The sequence below is a fragment of the Phaseolus vulgaris genome, chromosome 7, assembly GCF_000499845.2.
Source record: "Phaseolus vulgaris cultivar G19833 chromosome 7, P. vulgaris v2.0, whole genome shotgun sequence".
NCBI classification, from domain to species: domain Eukaryota; kingdom Viridiplantae; phylum Streptophyta; class Magnoliopsida; order Fabales; family Fabaceae; genus Phaseolus; species Phaseolus vulgaris.
This window is the reverse complement of record NC_023753.2, coordinates 12,510,530-12,533,926: the sequence shown is the minus strand read 5'-3', so window position 1 is coordinate 12,533,926 and position 23,397 is coordinate 12,510,530. Positions and strand designations below refer to the sequence as shown.

At 30.2% G+C, this 23,397-nt stretch overlaps 1 protein-coding gene across 2 annotated transcripts; it reads left to right on the top strand.

Annotated features, from left to right (window-relative positions):
• The first annotated feature begins 17,919 nt into the window (after positions 1-17,919).
• On the top strand, positions 17,920-21,672 carry LOC137827704 (uncharacterized). Of its 2 annotated transcripts, none has more exons than XM_068633977.1 (2): positions 17,920-18,122; positions 19,470-21,672. In XM_068633977.1, exon 2 carries the CDS (start codon positions 19,477-19,479, stop codon positions 21,277-21,279), a length of 1,803 nt encoding a protein of 600 aa, XP_068490078.1. In that variant the 5' UTR covers positions 17,920-18,122; positions 19,470-19,476; the 3' UTR covers positions 21,280-21,672. The 2 variants fall into 2 exon arrangements, with proteins under 2 accessions (XP_068490078.1, XP_068490077.1); XM_068633976.1 differs by having other exon boundaries at positions 17,965-18,122; positions 19,421-21,672.
• The last annotated feature ends 1,725 nt before the right edge of the window (positions 21,673-23,397 follow it).

The following is a 23,397-nucleotide window of genomic DNA, read 5'->3' as shown; positions in this document are numbered from 1 at the left end:
CTTTTCACACATTTGCTTATGGATGTCAATATCGGATTTGCTTATGGATGTCAATATCGGAAAGTGATTTTTATACATTCTGGATTTCGAAATCCGGAAAGTTATTTTCATATTTCATTTAAGCTTCCGGATGGTCATATCCAGAAGTGAGTTATGAGTTTTAGATTTTCATATCCAGAATTATGTGCTATAAATGGTGCTGATAATTGAGATTCAAAACTCATTTATGTTTACTTAGGGATCTTGACATCCAGAAAGTCATTTATACTGTCCAAATAAACTTCCGGATGGTAAAATTCGAAAGTAACATATTAGTTCCAGATTTATATATCCAAAACTTTGTAATTTGACTTACGGATATGAATATCCAGAAGACAAAAAATTTAAATCATTAAGGACAAAATGAAAATTTCGCATCGGTGTGTTAACCACAAATCTGAATTGATATGGTGGTGGAGAATCAGCCTTGCAGTTTTCTAATTGAAACGAAAAAGAAAGAAAAAGAAAGAAGGCCCAAAAGTCAGAAAGGATAAAAGTTAGATGTTTTGAGACAAATAGTTGCATGCACAACCTTAAGCATCTGCCACATGAGATAGAGAACCTAGTCAAGGGTCCATTCATGTGGGACATTAACCTCATGGCTCCCATTTTCTATATTTGATGAAACCATATAGATATTTGGAGCAAAGAAACAAAAACATCTTTGTGGAATTGCACATTTTAAATACATGTCAGAATATGACTCTTCCTATCTTGAATGTTATCTTGGAGTATCCATGTCATACACGAATCTTATTGGTTTGCAGAGTAGCAAAGATGATAAAAGCTTATGGAATGACCATGTTCCTTGTACCCCAAAAGAGACTAGGTTCTCTGAACAATCTAACCAAACCTGTTTAGTAAAAATGCTTACAAAAACTTTGTTATGTACAATAAAAAAGGAAAATGACTCATACAGTGAAGTTTTCTTTCTTTCTTTATTTTTTTTTATTTTTTTAAGAGAATGTAAAACACAAATTTAATTAAAAAAAAAATCTATATATGTTATCAGAACTCCTAATATGAGTGAATTAATTCAATATTAGTTCTCTCTCTTTTTGAGTATTTCACCTGAAAATTGAAACTTAGATTCTTTCAACCGTGCTAATTCACTAAGCATCTTTTACAATTTGTACCTTGACGCATCAGTATACCGAGTTTTCTCAAGAAGGTGTGATGTATCAAAAGGTTTCATCACAAATTAACACTTATTAAAAGTTATTTTAAACTAGACAAAATTTTCACCCAAAAATAGATTTTGTTTATATTATATTTTAGATATTTTTTTAAACTAAAAAGTCACAAGTATTAACGTTTTTATAACCATGATCTAAAGTATCAACACTTTCATGACCATGGTTTCTTATAAATTTTAAGTCACTTTGCTAAAACCGTGGTCTAGTATGTTCAGGCAACACTTTTATACCCGTGACCTATTTTAACGTTGTCTAAAGTAAAAAATATTGTAGTGGGATGAACGATTGAGATCAAGGAGAGGTGAGGGAGCATTATATTAGAATTATTTACTGGATGGAATTTCTTTAGGGTTTGAAAAGTCATAGGAGAAGAGTGAACATGTTGCAGTAACAAAGGTGTTAAGTTTTTCAGAGTGCGAAAGGGAAGAGATGGGCTTAATTAAAAAAATAATAAAAATATTTTACCTTTACTAAGATTTATTAGAAAAACTGTTTGATATTTACTGAGGTTTAAAAAACATCTACTACTTCATTGTCTTACTAGAGGTTGTTACAACCTCTAGTAATAAACCCCTTTTAAAATTAATTATTTTTTGTAGTGAATAAAAATTAATTTAGAAACCAATAATTTTTTTAGTCTCTAAAATGGTCTCTAATTAGTCACTATAACAACTAGTTTTTTTTTGTCTCTAAAATTGGTTTCTATTTAATGATTTTCTTTTAGTGAATATGGACATTGTGGTTTTTATGTTGTTGCTACATTATTGGGCACGGGGTGATCTCTAGTTCAAATAGACTTATATAAAGAAATTAGGAATTAACATGATGAATATTAATAAAATAAGCACAAATGATTAAATTCATATTAGAAGAAAGAAGATAATGAACCTTAGAAAGAGAAAACATAATGTTGAAGGTAATGGGTTTAATCTATAGTTTTTTTATTTTGTTATATTATTTTTATTTATAAATAAATAACCATATTTTATATAAGGGAAACTAATCATATATTTATTTTCTTTATTCTTAATATGATATCTAGAGCATAGAGTTAGGGTTCAATTTTGTTGGTAAATTCACTGTTCCCCAGTGTTTTCTAGCCATCATCGTCGTTGCTCTGCCACCGTCGATTGGACTGACAACACCATCGTTCGACTCGCCTTGGTCAGGCGACCACCGCACCATAAAGATTGTCAGCGGTCAAAGCTCTGATGCGCCCTCATGTGCCTCGCTTTGTTGCATCATCGTCATCGTTTTCCGTCGTGCGTGGCAGCACGTCTGAGACTTTCTTTTGTGGTGATTACCATCGTCGCAATTGTCGTGTTGTCCTCTTTATGGATCTGTCCTTGTCATCCTAATCAGAGCTCATTTGATTTTTTTAGCATTTTCTTAATTTTATCTTTCCTCTTCATCTATGTCTTCTTTCGCTGCCACTATGCATGATCGGTCTATTTATACTAATTATGTCATTATTCATCTCTCCATTAACAAAATGGATGGAACTAATTATGACACTTGAGCCTCTGATATTAAATTATGGATTAAGAGTCAATGTTGTACTGATCATCTTACCAAGTGTGTTCCCAATATTGCTGAAAATGAGATTTTCCATTAGTTGAAAATTGATGATCAATTATACATTGTTATCAAATCTACCATTAATTCACTCATTTTTAAAACAAAATTTTCATGATTATGAGACATGTTTAGAAGTTTGGAAACATGAAAAATTATTATAAACCAATGATACTTAACGTCTTTATGGTGTGTCTCAAAATCTCCTCAGAGTTGTTGCTCTTAGATGTCTTAATGGTACAATGACTTAATATCTGGGTAAACTTCATGCCCTTCTTCATAATTTTAATGATTTATTGTCTCATGCCTCCATTCCTTCCCAAGAACTAGAGCAAAGGTCCCATTTCTTTATGTTACTAGGCTTACATGGATTTCCTGATTTTGGGATCTCCTATTGTGCCCAAATCTACTTTCAGTTGTTACACCCTTCTGTGTGTTCCAGGTAAACACACCACTAATATACATACTCTTGTTGATAACTCTTTTGCTTTTTAACGTAATGATCACACTCGTCCTCAAAATCATGATAAAAAAAGGCATTAAGAATAAAATGGCAATACCAATCATCAATAAAGAACATAATATTATATTTAAATATCACCTCAATACGTAAGAGTTGGAACATATTACTGTCAATCCTAAATGGTAGAATTACCCACTCATGTTGGCCATTACAAGCATGTAAAGCAAGAAAAGAAGATTCATGATGTTTTTCCTTGACGACTACCTCTTCTACGATTTTCTATCACCTTTTATTCTCCTAATGATCTTTAGGGTTATGCCTCACGCCTCATATCTAAGCTCATTGGACTTGGGCTAAGTGACTTCTCGCTTAGGCGAGTTACAACTTGCTTGGGCGAGTTGGATGAGAAAAAAGCCCAATTTCTCTTGAGTGATCTTACTTGGGTGAGATTAGGCGAGTTCCTCTAGAGTGATCTGGCTTGGGTGAGTTTTTGAACGTTGATGCAAACCAAGCCAACAAGGAGATGACCAAGGATGCACACTATGAGAAGTCATCTCAACAGTTAAGTGAAGACCTCACCAAGGATTTAGCAGACCTCACCAGAGGAAGAAATGGACATAAACCAGAGCATCTGATGTTCTTCTTGCTAGACTTCTTAAAGAATAAAACAAGTTGTAAATAATATGGGCTCACTTTAGGGGTCCAAATAGCACAGATAGGCTATAATAAGGTGTATTTAGCATAATATGGGGTGTAGGTATCATTTTAGCTTGTTCTTAGCCCTTTAGGAAGACAATTTGACCTAGTTTCTAGAAGGACAAACCTAGGATGCGGGTTTGACTAAGTCAAACCCTAAGGCTGCCAATCTTTTCCCTTTTCCCATCCTACCTCTCTTGCTTGTTTTCTAAGGCTCCTTCACCTATAAATATGAGGCATACCCATTGTATTTGACATGTTGAAATTGAATAGAAAAGTTACTCTGCACAAATATTGTGAGAGCTTGAATGGGTATTGTTTCCTCTTCCTTTTGATCTTATCTTGAAGAGAATGAAACTCTCGAGTGACGGCCTAGCACTTATCTTGGTGGTTTCCACCCACCAAGTGGCGTGACCACCCACCACCATCTCCATAAGTTTCTTCTTCCATTTTCCTTTCCATTTTCCATTCCATTTATGTTCTTAATTTTCATATGTTTCCTTGAATTGTGTTCTTGGGTTTTGGCTCATTTATTGAGTATGGATCATCATTTGTTTTGGCAATTACCACCATTTATGCTTACCATGTTTCCAATTCATTTCCGCAATTGCATTCCATATTCACCATATCTTGTTTTTCCATCTTTGCCTTTGTGAAGTGAACCTTCACACTTACTTAACCATTTGGTTAAGTTCATGTCCAATGGGAATCTTTCTTAGGACCTCACCATTAACTCCTAAAATCTCAATCTTAAAGTAAAGTGTCACATCTAAAATGAAGCAATCTAAAATCAACTCACATCAAACGTTCCAGCTTTCCCTTTTCATCTTGTATATTCTCCTTTAGCGTTTTCATCTCCATATTCCCCTAAAATCCTGAAATTAACACAAATTTAGGAATAAATCATTCTTATTCATATTATAGTCACAAAGTATGTAAAAAGGTTTAAATTCATAAATTAGGGGTTAAATTATAGTTATTTTATCAATAAATATTCATAAGTGTTTGTCTTTTAATATAAAATATTACTGAAATATGACACTTATCACTCACTCCAATTGTCTTGGTCTTTGGGTTCTAGACTCAGGTAACACAAATCACATTACTGGTAATAAATCATTTTTCTCTTCTATGTCTACCTCTAGTTATTTACCATCTATTACCATGACTAATGGCTATAGGGTCTCATCCTATGATGTTGGTATTATTCATCTTCTTCCTTCTTTATCTATTGATAATGTTCTTTATGTTCTTGGGTGTCCTTTCAACTTATTATCTATTAATCGTCAAACGTGTTCCTTTGATTGTGTTGTTTCTTTTATCAAAGATTTTGTTTGTTTACAGGACCGGAGTTCGGGACGGATGATTGGCCCCGGATGTGAGTCTCATGATTTTTATCACCTACGAACATCTGCACATGTTGGCACGATCATGGATTTTCCATCCCTCATTCATGCTCAACTAGGTCATCCTAGTCTTGCCAAGATGCAATACCTTATTCCAAGTTTTTCCAAAGTGTCTAGTTTATCGTGTGAGTCATGTTATTTAGGTAAATAAAGTCATAGTTATTTTCCTAGTCATGTTTCACAACATGATTTGTCCCTTTTTGCCTCAATTCACTATGACATTTGAGAACCAAGTCGTGTTATGTCTAATTTAGGGTTTCAATATTTTGTTACTTTTGTTTATGATTATTCAAGATGTATTTGGTTATTTTCAATAAAAACTCGTTGAGTTCTTTTTTTATATTTCAATCTATAATGAAATTAAAAATCAATTTGGAGTTTCAATTCAAACCTTACGCAATGATAATGCTCGTGAGTATCTTTCTCATTATTTTACCACTTTTATGAAATATCATGGCATTCTTCACAAAGTCTCGTGTGTTTATACCCCTCAACAAAATGGGATAGTTGAGCGCAAGAATAGACATATTGTTGAAACTACTCGCATTTTTTTAAATCATGGTAAAGTTTCTCAACGTTTTTGGCATGTTATCTAATTAATCATATGTCATCTTTGGTTTTTAGAATAAAATTGATCATTCTATTTTATTTCCTCATGAACATATTCATCCCCTACCACTTAAAGTTTTTGGGTCTACATGCTTTGTTCACAAATTTTGTCTTAATCTTGATAAATTATATGTTAGGTCATACAAATGTGTTTACTTAGGATTCACTAGATCTAAAAAATGATATAAATATTTTTCACCCCCTCTTAACTGCTATTTCATTTCTACGTATGTCACCTTCACTAAGTCTTCTTTTTATTTGAAGTATTTTTATTTTCCATTGTGTGTCCATCTGATCAAGTACATATTTTTTGTTGTCTTTAATCCTCTTGTTGTGTCTAGTGTACTTAAAGATTCTTCTCTTCCACCACCTATTCAAGTTTATAGTTGTCGTCAGACTTCCCATCGTCCAATGGATGATTCTCTTATAGTGTCAGCTCTTTCGTCCCTTTCGATTGTGATGGTTGAACTTGATATTCACATTGTCATCCATAAAGGTATACATTATACCAGTAATCCCTCTTCACATTATACAACTTTAAACTACTATCGACTATCTCAACCTTTTTATACTTGCCTTTTGTCTATTTCTTTTGTGTCCATTCCAAAGTTTGTAGGTGATGTCTTAGCTTATCCTGGTTGGTGTTAAACAATGCATCATGAAATAAGTGCTCTTCAGACCAGTGCAACTTGCGAACTTTTTCCTTTATTTTCTGGAAAATCTATTATTGGTTGTGAGTGGGTTTTTGCTATCAAAGTTGGTCTTGATGATATTATTGATTGACTCAAAGCTTGTCTTGTGGTTAAAGGTTATACATAATTTTTTGGTTTAGAATACGGTGATACGTTGTTTCCAATGGCAAAGATGGCTTTTGTTCATTTATTCGTAGGCAGGTTTAAAAATGACCTCTTTATCAAGTGGATGTCAAAAATTATTTTCTTAATGGGGATTTGCATGAAGAAATTTATATGGAGCAACCTCCTATTTTTGTTACTCAGGGAAGTCTTCTAGATTGATATGTTATCTTTACAAATATTTATATGGACTCAAGTAGTCTCCTAAGAAAGTTTAGTAATGTTTTACAATTTGGTATGACTCACAGTGAGACAAATCATTCCGATTTTTATCGTTACTCAAGTGTCTAGTGTATTTATTTAGTAGTATATGTTGATGACATTGTTCTTACACGTAATGATCACCATGACATCTCTCAAATAAAACAACATACTTGTCACCACTTTCGGACCAATGATCTCGAAAAACTCATATTTCTTGGAGATTGAGGTAGCACAATCCAATAAAAGTATTGTTATCCCTCAAATGAAGTATGCATTATGAGTTTATATAAAAATGGATATAACAAAAAAATATAAAACAATAGAAAAAATAGATAAAAAGAAAAATACAAAAAAAATAAATAAAAAGAAAACTAAATATGGTTGATATAAAACTAATTAATTATGGTTGAAAAATATGTCAAATCATTTGGAGGTTATGAGTCTTTAGAGCATCTAAAAAAAATCCTTCATTATTGATCGATTATAAATGAAAAATGTATGAATATATTATTTTTATTACAATAATATTTTTTTATACTTAGATTTATGTTATATGATATTTTATTTTTTAGACAAGTGTAAATGAATGAATGATTATACATGTTATAAGATATGTTATTACAAGTTGATATAATGTTGTGCTCATGTATTTTTCACTTGAAAATGTATGAGAAAAAGAAATCAACCTAGTTTTACATTGTTTCATTTACGTTACAAATGTTCTTGAAAATCATTTTGTTATATAATCATAATCTTTCAAAATCTTTTTGACATTTTTTTTTCTTTTATTTGTGCAAGTTTTCTTAAAATATTATTGCTTGGTACCAATTATAAATGTGTTATAGTTTACACGTTACTACAAGGAAATTAAATTTTAATCATCATTCTACATTAATCAAATGCAAGTTTCTTACAAACAAAAAAGTGAACATTAAACATTAATCTGTTAACATTTTTAAGGATTGAATGATAATTATATTACGAGTTCAATTAATGAGATAAATCATGCATTGTGTTAGCAACATTTGTGAATAATTTAACACATCCATATATTCGGGCATATAAATAAAATAAAAATATATATCTTCTACAAAATAAGATAAATCAAACTTTAATACTAAATTAAATAATCTAAATTGTATTGCTTAAACCTAAATTAAACATTGTATCTAAGAACTAAAAAATACTCATATATGATAAAAAAAAATAATAACAATTATATCAATCATGCAACTTCACCACACATTTTATGTCATACACATGTATTTCGAGTATAGATGAATATCTCATCCATCACTCTGTTTGCTAACTATAAAGTCAAACGATTATCATTCCATGTTAGGGTTTCCTTGATCACATAACCATATGTGTTGAAGATGGTTGTTGCCCCTTCAAGACATGTGTTTGATGAAGACTCTTATGTACAATTCATGTATATTTTCTTTTGCTTTAAGAATGTCTTAGGTAGTGTTTAGAGGTTGTTTAAGAGTAGGCTTTTTGCTGAGTAACTCACCTCTTAACCACTGACCATGTGATAAGAGCAAGCACAAAATTTCTTAAACTGTTTTTCACATGTTTTACAAAAAACACGTTTACTGCATAAAAATAAATATGTTCTTTTCTAAACAAACAGATTCATTTTTAAACTGATGCATTGGCTAAGTCTTGTGAAAATTAGATTTTGTGCATCAAGTATTTTGACTAAGCCTTCTACCTTTCAAAACGACTGTGTTCTAATAGTTAAGCTTTTTCTGTTATCGTTTTGAAAAATAAATTTGTTCATCTGTAAATGAATAGATTCTTTTTTACTCTGGTGCCATGTCTATCTTAAACGGTTTTCGGTTTTGTTCCTGCACCAGAACGGCTGACTAAGTCTTCTCACATAACAAATTCTCTAACTGCTTTTGAAAATAAATCTGTTCATTTTATTTTCAATCTGTTCTTTTTATAACAGCTTTAACTGTTTTTCAAAAATCTGTTATAAGTTAGTTTTCTATAAAAAGAAAACTTGTTTCTAAGTTTAAAAATCGATCATACAATTGAGAAAACAAGTTTTGCATAAGAGAATTAAGGTTTTACAAAGAATTAGCATTTGTTCTTGAAAGATTTCGAAAATCAAAAGTGTGCTTGTTCTTGTTTGGTTCCAAAGCTTGGTGAGAGGTGCTGCTACAGTTTTAGCGATCTGTTCTACTGGTTTAAGGCAGATTTCTGCATCCTCTATCAGGTGTATTCGTTTCACATTTCATTTCTATAAAATTGTGGTTGTAAACTTCTCTTGATAGGGTTTCTTGAGGAGTGTGTATGCTGAAATAGGGTTTTTCAGCAAGTGTACCTAAGTTCTTGTAGGTTTCAAGAACAGTGGGATTTGTGTTTGTTTGAATTGTGTTTTAGTGAATTTCACCTTGGTTTAGGTGAAGACTGGATGTAGCTCAGTTGAGTGAACCAATATAATTGCCTTGTGTTCATTCTCCCTTAATCTCTGCACTTAAATTTCTGCATAACTGTTAAACTGTCAAGAAATAAATCTGTTCAATTAATAATAAATTTGTTCTTTCTGGGCTTGTTACATACTGTTCTTAGTTTCTGGAAAATCTGTTTGATTCTGAAAAGAACATATATAATCTGTTAAAAGCCACTGAAACAGGTTGACTGTGATAGGTTACTCAATTAATTGTCAAGCTATCAATTGAACCTTAATCACTTGCTTAAAATTGAAGTTTGTTATTTTGTGATTCACTGTTTTTCGTTCTAATATCAGTGTGTGTATCTGGAAAATCTATCTGCATAATCTCGTGATTAACCTGGCTGTATAAACTTTTTTCAAATCTGTTCAATTCCCAAATAAATCGATTTATTTTCTGTAAACTGTGATAAACACTGATTCTGCGAGAAACATTTAAAAGGTCAATTTACCCCCCCCCCCCCCCCCCCCCTCTTGAACTTTGACACTATTAAACCCAACAATATGATCAATCATATTTAATATATTGAGACAATTCTTTGACATATCCCATGTAATGATTGAAATGTTTGTACTTAAACAATATTCAAAAAATCAAACATACATAACAAATATGGGTTCAAATCCACTTACCATAACATGATGTTCCACTTATAGGCCATCATTATCACCCCTAACACCAACATTCCTATGTGAAAATAATAATCTTACATTCAAACACTCATCCTCATCCAACTATATGATATAAGGCTACGAAATCACACAAAACCACACATTCTGATGGATAAGCTCATCGGCGTCCATCACCAAACAATCTACAAAGTGAATTCAACGAGCATCCAATTACTCAGCAGAAGGTGATCAATTAATCAATGTAAACAAGTGAAAAGGTATGTTTTTTACATAGTCATATTGCTAAAAAACATGTTATGGCATATGAAGATTCCTACACATCCCAATTGAATACAACCCAAAAAAATTGAGTTTCGATTAGAACTTAACTAGTTGATGCTCATTGCATGACCTCCATTTAACCCATTTAGGGTTAAATTAACTATTTGGAGTCAAATTGTTGCAAGTCCAGACAATCTCGCAGCCATATATTTATATTAACAGAAAGGTCCCTCAACATATCCCATGTTGGCACCCCTTAAACAAATTTCATGAAAGTGTTCATATATACATACTTGTTATATGAAGAATATTTATGCATGCAGTTAGTACATGTACGATTGCATAATGTTAAAAAAATATGCATAGAAAGAAATTGATCACCTGTAACAAAGTTGCACACCCCACTAGTTGCTTTGTGTGTGCAAAGGTAATATTTATAAATTATTCATATAAAGGAGTTAGTGTAATTGCTCCCCAATAATATTTTTATCATATCATTTGGTCACATCATAAATCAAGTATGATACAATTGTTGAAGATGGTTGCTGCCCCTTCAAGATTGTGTTTGATGAAGACTTCTATGTACATTTCATTTGTATTTTGCTTTGCTTTAAGTGTGTCCTAGGTAGTGCTTAGAGGTTGTTTTATAGTGGGTTTTTTGCTGAGTAACTCACCTCATAACCACTGGCCATGTGATAAGAACAAGCATAAGTTTTCTTAAACTGTTTTTCACATGTTTTACAAAAAACACGTTTACTGCATAAAAATAAATCTGTTCTTTTCTAAATAAACAGATTCATTTTTACACTGATGCCTTGGCTAAGTCTTGTGAAAATTAGATTTTGTGCATCATGTATTTTGACTAAGTCTTCTATCTTTCAAAACGACTGTGTTTCAAACAGTTAAGCTTTTCTGTTTTCGTTTTGAAAAATAAATCTGTTCATCTATAAATGAATAGATTCTTTTTGTCTCTGGTGCCATGTCAAGCTTAAACGATTTTCAGTTTTATCTCAGCACCAGAATGGTTGACTAAGTCTCCTCACTTAACAAATTCTCTAACTGCTTTTGAAAATAAATTTGTTCATTTTATTTTCAATCTGTTCATTTTATAACAGCTTTAACTGTTTTTCAAAATTCTATTATAAGTTGGTTTTCTATAAAATGAAAACTTGTTTCTGAGTTTAATAAGAGTTCATACATTTGCAAAAACAAGTTTTGACAGCAGAGGATTAAAAGTTTACAAAGGATTAGCATTTGTTCTTCAAAGATTTCAAAAAAATCACAAAGTGCTCGTTCTTGGTTTGGTTCCAAAAGCTTGGTGTGAGGTGCTGCTACTGTTCTAGCAATCTTGCCTACTGGTTTAAGGCAGATCTTTGTATCCTCAATCAGGTGTAGTCGTTTCACTTCTCATTTCTTGTAATAGTGTGGTTGAACACTCTTCTTGATAGGTTTTCTTGAAGAGTGGGTGTGTGCTGAAATAGGTTTTTTCAGCAAGAGTACCTAAGTTCTTGTAGGTTTCAAGAACAGTGGGAATTGTACTTGGTTGTACTGTGTTTTAGTGATTTCCACCTGGTTTTGGTGAAGACTGGATGTAGCTCAGTTGAGTGAACCAGTATAACTGCTTGTGTTCATTCTCTCTCACTCTCAGCAATTTCGTTTCTGCATAATTGATAAAACAGCAAAGAAATAAATCTGTTCAGTTGAAAATAAATCTGTTCTTTCTGGACGCTGTGCATACTGTTCTTAATTTCTGGAAAACTGTCTGGTTTCAATAAGAACACTGATAATCTGTTGAAGGCTAATAAAACAGGTTGAGTGTGATAGATTGTCTCACTAATTGTCAAGCTCTTAACTGAACCTAAATCACATTAATTGGAATTAAGGTTTGCTGTTTTTGTGTTTCACTGTTTTTCAATCTGATATCTGTGTGTGTGCATCTGGAAAATCTATCTGCATAATCTTGTGATTAACCTTGCTGTATAAAAGCTTTTCAAACAAAAACAGTGCTGAAATAAATCTGTTCATTTTCACATAAATCGATTTATTTTCTGTAAAACTGTGTTAAACACTGTTTCTGCGAGAAAGTTTTAAAAGGTCAATTCACCCCCCCTCTTGAACTTTGGCACTATTAAACCCAACAACAATGACCTAGATGAGACTCTTGTCCACACAAAAAATGTGCAACACAGAAGATGCAACAAATAAGCTCGAGTCCTAAAGGTCAATTTCCTGTTTTCATAAGAATCATTATACACATCCTATAACCAGCTCAGGAACACATGTCTAGTTGTAAGATGTGTAGTATCTATAAATGCATCCTCATGGTCAAAACCAAGCAACTCTACCACACCTTTGTTGTTTTGGTTATCGCGTCAAAGTTTACATACATATAAAACCAACCCATGATTGGTATGTGAAGGATAACACATTATCTAGTGTGTTGACCATCTCACCAATTATTAGATTAAAGTTGTTGGTCTCCTTGCACCACATCTTAGCTGAATAAAATTAGACAAACTAACGATGCAAAGTGGTAACAATCCACAAAGTTCAACTACAACCTCTTTGTGGTGGTGTGTGACCCCTGACTTATTCATGTTGTATCTATATGCTACCAACTTCAACTCCTCACAATCCTACAAATGCCAACAATTGTTTTCTAATTAGAAGCAAACTAAAATATAAAAATATTCAATGTTCAAATCTCGTCCAAGAATTACAAGCCACGTGATCTTCGTGCATTATTAGTATTGAAGTATCTCCAAGTCCCCCATAAACGATTCATCAAGGGGTACTTATGCATCCTTTTGGCGCACAGTTTCTTCAATATCATTGTTCATATGACTATATCTTCGTTGTTCTCTCTAACATGGAAAGGTAATTTGTCTCACACATAAGTCAAGAAGGAAATCCTTTTTTGATATGATCTAAATGAAGTCTATATAATTTTTAGTTTTGTTTATAATTTTTATTATATTTCTTTAATTAAGTGACTCAATTATCACATCAGAAGATAAAAAATTATGCGAGAAGGTAAAGCATCTATATTCCCATGGTGAGAAATAATTATGCATTTCGAAATATGAAAATTAAAGGCAACACTAGTAGAGTTAATTGCTAATGGACATTAAAAACTACTTAGTGAAAATTAGTTAAATTTAGTGAAATTCATTAATGGTTCTCTAGAGTGTCACATAATTTAGCTATAAAAGGATATAGTTGCAATACAATGACATATATATAAATTCTAAAATAAAATTAAGTATTTATTTTTCTGACAACTTTAAGGAGGTTTTAGTTATAAGAACCTAGTTTTAGATTTTAAAGTATCACCCATCTTTCTTGTGTGTAACATCAATATTCTTCCCCAAATGAACATTAGAATAATTTTGCTTTTGTCTTCTCATCACCTTTTCCTAGTCATAGTTGTCTAACATTTAATTTTCAACGATTCTATATTACTTAATCTGCTCAATCCCCTAGTTGTAAATTGTTTAATCTAGAATACTATTTCAAAAGTTCATTAAAAATGTATTTTTAGTAACCTAATTTGTAGAACTATACCTACAAAAAATACTCAACTTATAAAAAAACTAATCTAAAATACGTATATGGATTATCAAATTCTTTGGAGGTTATTTTTATCTATAATCTTTCATCTTTATTTTTTTATCTTATTAAAACAAGTCACTCTTGAATATATTATGGGAGTACCCTTTCAAAAACTTAAACTTAGACTTATCCTAAAAGAGCATACATATAAGTTTATTGTAAATGGAACGTGACAAAGATGGCATAGACAGAGCTTAATGGCATTGGAGTTATGAAGGCCTGTAGGAGGAAGAGTTATGGAAGTGTTTTCTGAATATTTCTTAAGGATATTTTAGTCCTTTACTATATGGGTCCATATTAAAACTAGGGGTGCATATTAAAACTGGGGGTGTAAAAGAAAAAAGAAAGTTCTAAACTCACAAGGTTTGACCTAGCCCATTGTAGTCTGGTTCCTTGAAGGTTTTACAAGTCTATTTATATTTAACAAATAGACTCTTTAAAATAATAGTTTTAATAAAAAATAAGAAATCATTATATTTATAAGAATTTCAACATATTTAATTGAATGCAAAACACAATAAAATCATACTTAAACAGTTAATAAACTTGAAATTCTATGATAATTTCCCAGAAATATAAAATTATAACGGGTCATTTACACCTTGACTTGAAAAAAAAAGAAAACTTGTTTAAGAATTAAATTGGTTTGTAAATGGAAGTCAATGTTGTGTAATGAGAGAATAAGATGTGAATGGATAATATAAAATTTTGTCGCCATAATAAATGAAAGGCAAAGTGATGAGAAAAAGAAAAATCAAAGACAGAGTGATTGATTAAATTGTATTTTAATGCAACTGGGACCATTTTTTTAATATGTGGGCCCCAGTGAGGACTACGTGGAGGCCATATTGGTAAAATGTCACAAATCCGCGTAATTGCCACTCGTGCCTGATCGTGATGGAATGGAATTCATCACTCTTACCTTCCAATTTTATCTCTTCCACTGCCAATTTTCTTATATATAATACTCCGTGATTTCAGATTCAATTTTAATAATAAATTTTTAATGTATCTAATATAAATTTATTAATGTATTTCATGCTAGAGTGACATAACATTAGTTTAAAATATACGGATACCAAACACGATTTATATATTATGTAATTATAAATTATATCAATTAATAATAAAGATTTACATATATTAAGTATGTTTCATTTTTTTAATTAAGCAAGAGATGTTTTTCATGGTTAGTTCAAAATAATTTATTTTTTATTTTTAAAATTGTGTTAGACCTATGATATAATTGTCAGAAATACAACAAATATTTTTTGAATTTGGTACTTCCTACAAGTATCATATGAATGTCAATGTTTAATACATATACCTAACACGAATACGTCATGTAAGAAAAGTGTCTGAGTTTCATAAACTCCACATAAATTGCATGGAATGTTAATTTATTATAAAAGTATTACTTAATTAGTGATATAAATTTAAAGATAAAAAGTCTATATCAGAACCTTTATTTTTAAAAATCTCAAAATTAGTTTCACAAATAAAATATTGTTTTACTATAATTTATAGATATTATAATCCTGTCCAATATTTATTTATAAAATTTTAAAAACTATTTAAATAAACAGTTAAAGAGAAAATATATTGATTTAACTTAATGTAAAAATTTAAAAATACACATCCCACAAAAAATAAATAGTTCGTATAGGCAAAAAAATTATCTTATCTTACACATAAAAATGTATATTATTGTATAAAAGTGATTTTTCATGTTAAAACATATGCATAGGGCAATATATATATATATATATATAATAAAACACCTTAACAACATTTATTTAGATAATTTTATTAATTTATTTTAGTAGGTGGTGAATGGTTTTTAGATTATGATGGATGTCTTATTTATCCACAAAATAAATATTTTGGTAAAAAAAGTCTAAATTGGTGTCGACAAGCAGCTTTTATGTAAGATGATATTTGTGCTAATTCGTTTTGAGTTTTTATTTTTCTTCTTAACTACAAAATTATATTGTAGAAAAAACACCAATCATTATTTGAAAGAGTTTTCTTTTCCAAATATGTAACTAATTAAGGGTTAGAGATGGAAATAAGTGTATAATATTATTTTTACTTTTTAAACCTAAAAATTACATAATTTTTTTATTAATGATTAGAATAGTTAAATGTTAGTTATTTTGCTTTATTTTATAAATTTAAGCTTATTCTTTCAAAAGTGTAATAATATTAGCATTTAAAAAATTTATAACATGTCTTTTGAATTTATTTATTGAAATTAAATTACATAAACACAGTGATGTATTAATTACTTTTTTTTTATTCATACATACACATTTAATCTATGTCAAAATATTTTATAACTCACACACTCTATTTACTCCCTGGATTAGATGGTGATAATTAGATATTAATTAATTAAATTAATTTCTCTATCTTCATTTTAGTTGTTGTAGTTACCTTTCAGACATTTAAACTATATTTTGGTCTTTTTATTTATATTATCAATAAAAAAATTTATATGAATTAAGCTAATTTATATTTGTGTGTGTTTAATTTTTATATACATTATACTTTGCTTGTAAATTGTTGTTATGTATGACCATTTCAATATGGAGATATAATCGATATATTATTGACCAACTAAAATTAATTTATTGACTAGTTAAGTCTTCTGATTTTTTATCTTTCACTTCTTAACTTAACATCAACTGTTGTTTTTAATACTAAATTGCCTTGAGTAGTTATTACAAGTAAAACAATTATTAACAGAGATAAATAATATATTAAAACTTTAAAAAAATTCTTATAAAATCAAGAACATTAACTATTTTTCAACATGCAAATTAATAGAGTAGATGCAAAAGCAGGAGAAATTAAGATATTTAATATAACTATTAAATTAAAATTAATTACTCGTATAACATATTTAACTATAACTTTCTTTTGATTTTTAATTAACAAAAAATTTAAAATTAAATAGGCATTGTGAATAGTTGGTCTTAATTTAAAGAATATAATTAAATGCTTACTTTAAAAATTTCTCTCAGTATATATTAGAGAAAATGTTTAACTTATATGAATTAGTAATACCAGAGGGTCTAAACTATGCACTAATCCTAAATACATCTTTTAATATAGTTTTGTAAGAATCAATAAAAGTAATTGAATAATAATACAAATTATCTACAATTTATAATTATTAATAAAGAAAATTTCCCTTTCAGTGTACATATATTATCATTTTTATTAATTTATTTTATTACTTATAAAATTACTTATAATAAATAATAATTATCCTCAAATATTATATAATTATAAAATTATAAAATTAATAAAAACATTTGTTTTGTAATAAAATGTTACTGTCATAATTAAATTTAAATAAAGAAAATAGATAATATTACCATTACTTAAAAATGCTCTAATTCTAATGTAAAAATTTAGATCCATAATAGTATAAAAGTAGATGTAAGAAGAGTGTGTACACGCTATTCCAATTCATAAATTAACAACAAAGTAGACAAAAGTTAATGCTAGTCAAAGTCAAAATTGCAAAAATAAGCACTCCGTGTCTTAAATAAAATATTCTACCTTATAAGTAGAAAAAAATACTCAAAGAAGAAAAATCCAATAAATACAATTTACCAATTTTTGTAATAAAAATAAATATCAATAGAACTGTGCATAATAAATACTTCAAAACCAAAATTTTAAGTAAAATACATAACAGTAAAAGCAATTAAATATTTTAATTTCACATTCAAGTAATCTTAATTTGCTTCAATCCATTTCAAGATTAAGTGGCAAGTTTAGTTAAGGACTCTATATTTAAAGAAGAATTCAACGAAGACAAAAAAGTTTTCAATAGCATGTTAAGTGCTTTTTAAACTACTTGTTTGTATATTAGTTTTGGTAAATAATAAATGTGGAGGGTGTGAAAGGGAATAAAAAAACAACCTATAAAATGTGTGTCTTTAATTCCATTTATTCATACATAATATATAAACTAGCTTTCTCTGCAATTTCGCCTCCTTTTCCTTTTCACTGCACAACTTCCATATACTTCCATTTCTCTCTCTCAGCTCAACGATTTCTCTCCAAGCCCAACTCTTCCTTTTTTTTTTCTTTTGATCGGTGAGTTTCTGGGTCTCCCACTATCACTATTAATTTTTCTGCATATTAGATGGTTTAGAACTTGTAAACTCATTATTAATTGTGGTTTTTATCTTCTTTTTTTGTATGGTTTCTGCCATTTTTCTTTGTAATTGCACTCAGAATTGGTGTGGAACCATTCTCCCCAAAGTATATTCCTTTTAGGTGATTCTAGTTAGCCACTGTTTGTTAATAAAAAAAAGTTAACAGAAAAGGAGGAGAATAGAGAAACAATAGAAGAATCTCCAGATTTTGGTTTATATTCTCCTTTTTCTTACAAAAAAAAAATCAGTAAATATTCTTGAGCAGTATTTGCTATAATGAAATTATGGAGTTAGATGTCAGAGCTTATTTTTCCCCTATAATTATATGCTTAGGCAAAATCATGTAAATGAAAAGAATCTTTTTTTTTGGTTGGGACCTATTTCTTCTTTTTATTTTCTTTTCCCTTTTTTGTTAAAAATTCATGTAAACTTTCTCTTTTTTTTTTCTGTCTGTGGTTGTGGGTTACACTAAGGTTGCTATCTATACAAGATTATGACTGATGTCTGGTCAACTTGAACATTTTTTACTACAGTTAATGTCAAAATTAAGAACTTACTGTGAATTATATCCCATTTGGTTTAAACCATAGTATAATTGTTGTTGGTATACATCAATTTAATTTGCATAAGATATAGATATCCATGTCAAATGTTTCGTAGTTTGTTTCTGTTAGATTTTGTCAAACACATAAGCCCATCTATTTGCATCAAAAATACTAAATATGACCTTATAAAGCTAAAGAGGATCAACCAATAGGTTGTTTCACATGAGTTAGACAAGCTTTAGAGCAGTTGAATGACAAAGATAGTTTGGTTTCCAAAGGAAAAAGATGCCTTTTAATTCACAAATAAACCATTGTTGTACTTGAAATATGTAGAATTTTCACAATTGTAGAAGATGATATAATAAACTATCAAATCTAAATACTTGGAATAGTTTGCCATGGTTGAAAGATGTTAGGATAGTCCACTGCATGCCACATGCAGTGTGTAATAAGAAAAAACTGTTTTGCACTTGGCCAAATTTAATTACTTCAAGTTCAATCTTCCATGCCCCTTCCTTACCCTGCCATGGGCCAGAATAGCAAAAAGAGGTTTGTAGAAAGACCAAGTACATATTTTATTTTGTTATATTATACTGAGCATCATAAAGTATTTGATTCCGATTGAAATTTATCTAGATACTTAAAGCCCATTTTGACAATCTTATTTTGTGTTATTTATGGAGTACTACAGAGCTATGACCAAGGACTTGTCTTAAAGAACATTTTTTTACCATTCTTAGGTAAGCAATGGTTGGTCCATCATGGTTTCGAACTATATGGAAGATTCAACGGAAGGATGATGCTCATTCTGAGAAGGCAGCGCTTGGAGTATTAGCATTTGAAGTTGCAAGCTTGATGTCCAAGCTTGTTAACTTGTGGCAGTCTTTGAGTGATAAACAGGTTGCTAAGTTGAGAGAAGAGATAACAAATTCAGTGGGTATCAGAAAACTTGTTTCAGAAGACGATAATTTCATTGTACGTCTAATCAGTCTGGAGATGCTCGAGAATATGGCACATGTGGCTGAATCTGTGGCTAGGCTAGGGAAAAAATGCAGTGATCAAAGTTTGAAAGGTTTTGAGAATGCCTTTGATGAATTTATCACTTTTGGTTTTGATCCATATCGGTGGGAGTTCTCTTCCAAAAAAATGGAAAAAAAGGTAAAAAGGATGGAAAAGTTTATATCAACTAATGCAACTTTATACCAAGAGATGGAACTGCTTGCTGATCTTGAGCAAACTCTTGGAAGAATGAAGGCTTACACCGAGTCAGATGGACCAAATTTAATCGACTATCAAAAGAAGGTTGCGTGGAAGAGGCTGGAGGTGAAGAACTTAAAGGCTAGTTCTCTATGGAACAGAACATATGATTACACGGTGAACTTTTTAGCAAGATCTTTATTTACGATATTCAGTAGGATCAACAATGTATTTGGCATTCAAGAGATAATAGACGTTGGTAAAATCAAGAATAGAAGTGCTTTGAATTCTGATCACGCTGATGGTAGTCGATCAGTTTCTGAAGTATTGCAACCTTCAGCCCAACCCTCCAGCAAAGTTCGGGCCACATTTGCTTCAGGACCACTTGGTGCTTTTGCTGCTACCTCTCGTCCAAATGTTCGAACAGATAAAGCTAGCATGTTTCCTTCAGATGCTGGAGACTCGTCCACAAAGCCAGGCCTAATTTCAGTAAAGAATAGAAGTATCAGATTTTTCTCAGGTCCTCTTGGAAAAAATTCAAAAAAGCCTGTCCCAGATAATGGAACAAATAAAAACAGCAAGATTTGGAACTTTCATGGCCACTCAACTGCTGCACGTGGGAAGGAAATTAACGCAAGACATAGTCGACTGACTCAAGTAGAACCTTTCAAAGGATCTATACTGGCCGACAGTTCTCTGGTCATTGATAGCCACTCAAGCCCAAATGATGTTCATTTAGCATCACAGAATCCCAATGACCCTAAGGCAAACCTTGTCACTCCTAGAAAAGAGGTTCATAGCCCTCAATCAACTTTCCATTACCTGTGCAGGTTAAAGCCTCCATCCGACTCCCTTGGTGCTGCTTCTTTAGCCCTGCACTATGCAAATGTAATCATCATGATTGAGAAGCTAGCAACATCTCCTTACTTGATTGGTCTTGATGCAAGAGATGATCTGTACAACATGTTACCTAGACGTGTAAGAGTTGCTATTAGCATCAAACTAAAGCCATATTCCAGGGCCATGGCTTCAGCAGTGTATGATGCAGGTCTAGCAGAAGAATGGACCGAAGCAATGACAGGTATATTAGAATGGTTAGCCCCGCTTGCTCACAACATGCTAAGATGGCAATCTGAGAGAAGTTATGAGCAACATTGTTTTGTTTCCCGGACAAATGTGCTGCTGGTACAGACCCTTTACTTTGCAAATCAAGAAAAAACAGAAGCAATAATCACTGAGCTTCTTGTGGGTCTGAATTATGTGTGGAGATATGCTAGGGAGTTCAATAAGAAAGCTCTTCTAGACTCTGGCAATGGTGGGGTAGATAATGGATATTCTCACCTAAATGTATAAGCACTCTAAGTCAAATTCATGGCAGGCTTCATTTTTCAACAAAAATGCAGTCCCTGACAATTGATTTGGGGTGAATCTTTTCTGGGGGCTTCTTAAATCTCAGTGAATGAGAAACAGGTGCAGTGGAGCATGGGATAAATACCCGCATACACTGGTATTTAGGGTCAGAAATGCAGTCTTGGTGAGAAATGTTCATTTTAAATATTCGGTATTATTTTTCTTTTGGGAGGAGATATTGCTGATTTAACATGGATCCAAAATCTCATCTTTGAATAGTTGTCCCTGTGGATGCTTATTTATGAGCTTTATATGTATTATTAAATGTATAGCTTTTATCAACCTGGATATTTCTATATCGATATCTGTTGAATTCTATAAATTTCTACTTTCACATCTTTTGAATGGTGAGACAAAGATTTCAAATGCTTTATATTTATTATGATATGTAAAGATAATTTTTTTTAATATTATTTAAAAATGTTATATTGTTTTCATTTTATTTCTTGTTTTAAAATGTTTACAGACAGCAATTAAAATAATATTTTTATGATCAGTGACAGATCACGGCCCTTGCTCCCGTTATAGTTCAATCAACATTAAATTGTTAGTAATATTTTGATTATATGAAAGATAGATTTTGAACTTACTATTTGATTATTTATGGTGATATTTTAAATATTATAATTGAACGTTTATTTAATATTTGCAACCAAAACAAGATTAAAAATCTCCAAATTTCTTGTGCATAGTTTTTAATCAGAATTATCCATTCTTTTCAATAAAATATCAATTGACTGGTTCGAACTAAATGAAAACTGGTCTAACGGCGTAGAAAACTTTTTTTCCCCAGTGATCATATTTTAAGAGCTTTAATTAAGTAAAAATTCACTGGCACAAACATCCTTTTTATTTAAAGTTGAATTGTATCAAATTATATTTTTTTTATTAAACTCAATTTAATCAACACATATTTAATTGGGTTGAATCGTTGTTTTTTTAATTCTTTCTGTTAAATTTGATAATTTCAAAACACTCTTTAGAATATCTTGATCTAGAAATAGATTATGTTATTTAATATTTGAATAATTTAATATTTTAAAAATACACATTTGATCAATAAAATAATGAAATGTATTCAATTATAATGTTAGTATTAATTAATAATTTTAGTTAGAATGAATTTGAGATTCACCATAAAAAACCTATCACCTAGTCCTAAAAAAAAAGTTAGATTTAATGGTTTAAGTTTGATACAATTATAAAAAAAAACCCGAATCAATTTATTTAAGTTGTATTGAGTCTTCAGATTAATCAACTTATTTCAATGGTATAACTATTCATATTTAGCTTTTACAACCTTTTAACCGTTAAAACTAAATTTCTCATCATAAACTTTATTTAACAATTAATGATAATATATCAAATGCGTGTTATCACATTGATTATATGGATTAATAATGAAGAAAATGTATAAAATATTTAAACAAAAATAGAAATAAAAACATTATTAAGTTTTATTTTCATTAAACTATTTGGCACGTCATTCATTGCGAATCCACTGAAAGCAATCATACGTTAAATCTCTATTAATTATCGAATATTTTTTTCCTAAGAAAGGAAAGAAAGCGAATGAAATTTAGAACAAGAATCTAAATTTAAAAATTTACATAAAAGCTAAGAAGACAAAATATTTATATATGTATACGAACTAAAGTAGGGTACCATCATCTAAATATTTAATACAACTTTCTATTCAAAGTTTTTATTTGAGTCCATTAAAAGTAAATAATTAATTTATTTAAAAGATATACATAAATTAATTTCAAACACAAATAATTATCTTAAATTATTTTATAAATCGGGGATAGTAAAGAAATGAATCAGTTTGTTTTAAATGAAAATAGAAAAAGTCCTGATATAAATAAATACTAATTACTTTTTTGAAAGTAGAAGTTGATTCAGGTTTATCTATGATAAAAAAATATTTCCTTAAAAAGTAATTGATTTGACGAGAATCTGTTCTGAATAAATCCAACATATAATTAGATTTTAACTATTTTGAAAAGTCGTAAAAAATACACAAAAAAAGATATTATATGATGAAAGAAAGAAATTAGA

Bases quoted from the DNA above. Each gene is read 5' to 3' on its own strand.
- LOC137827704 (XM_068633977.1), top strand. From the start codon at position 19,477: ATGGTTGGTCCATCATGGTTTCGAACTATATGGAAGATTCAACGGAAG.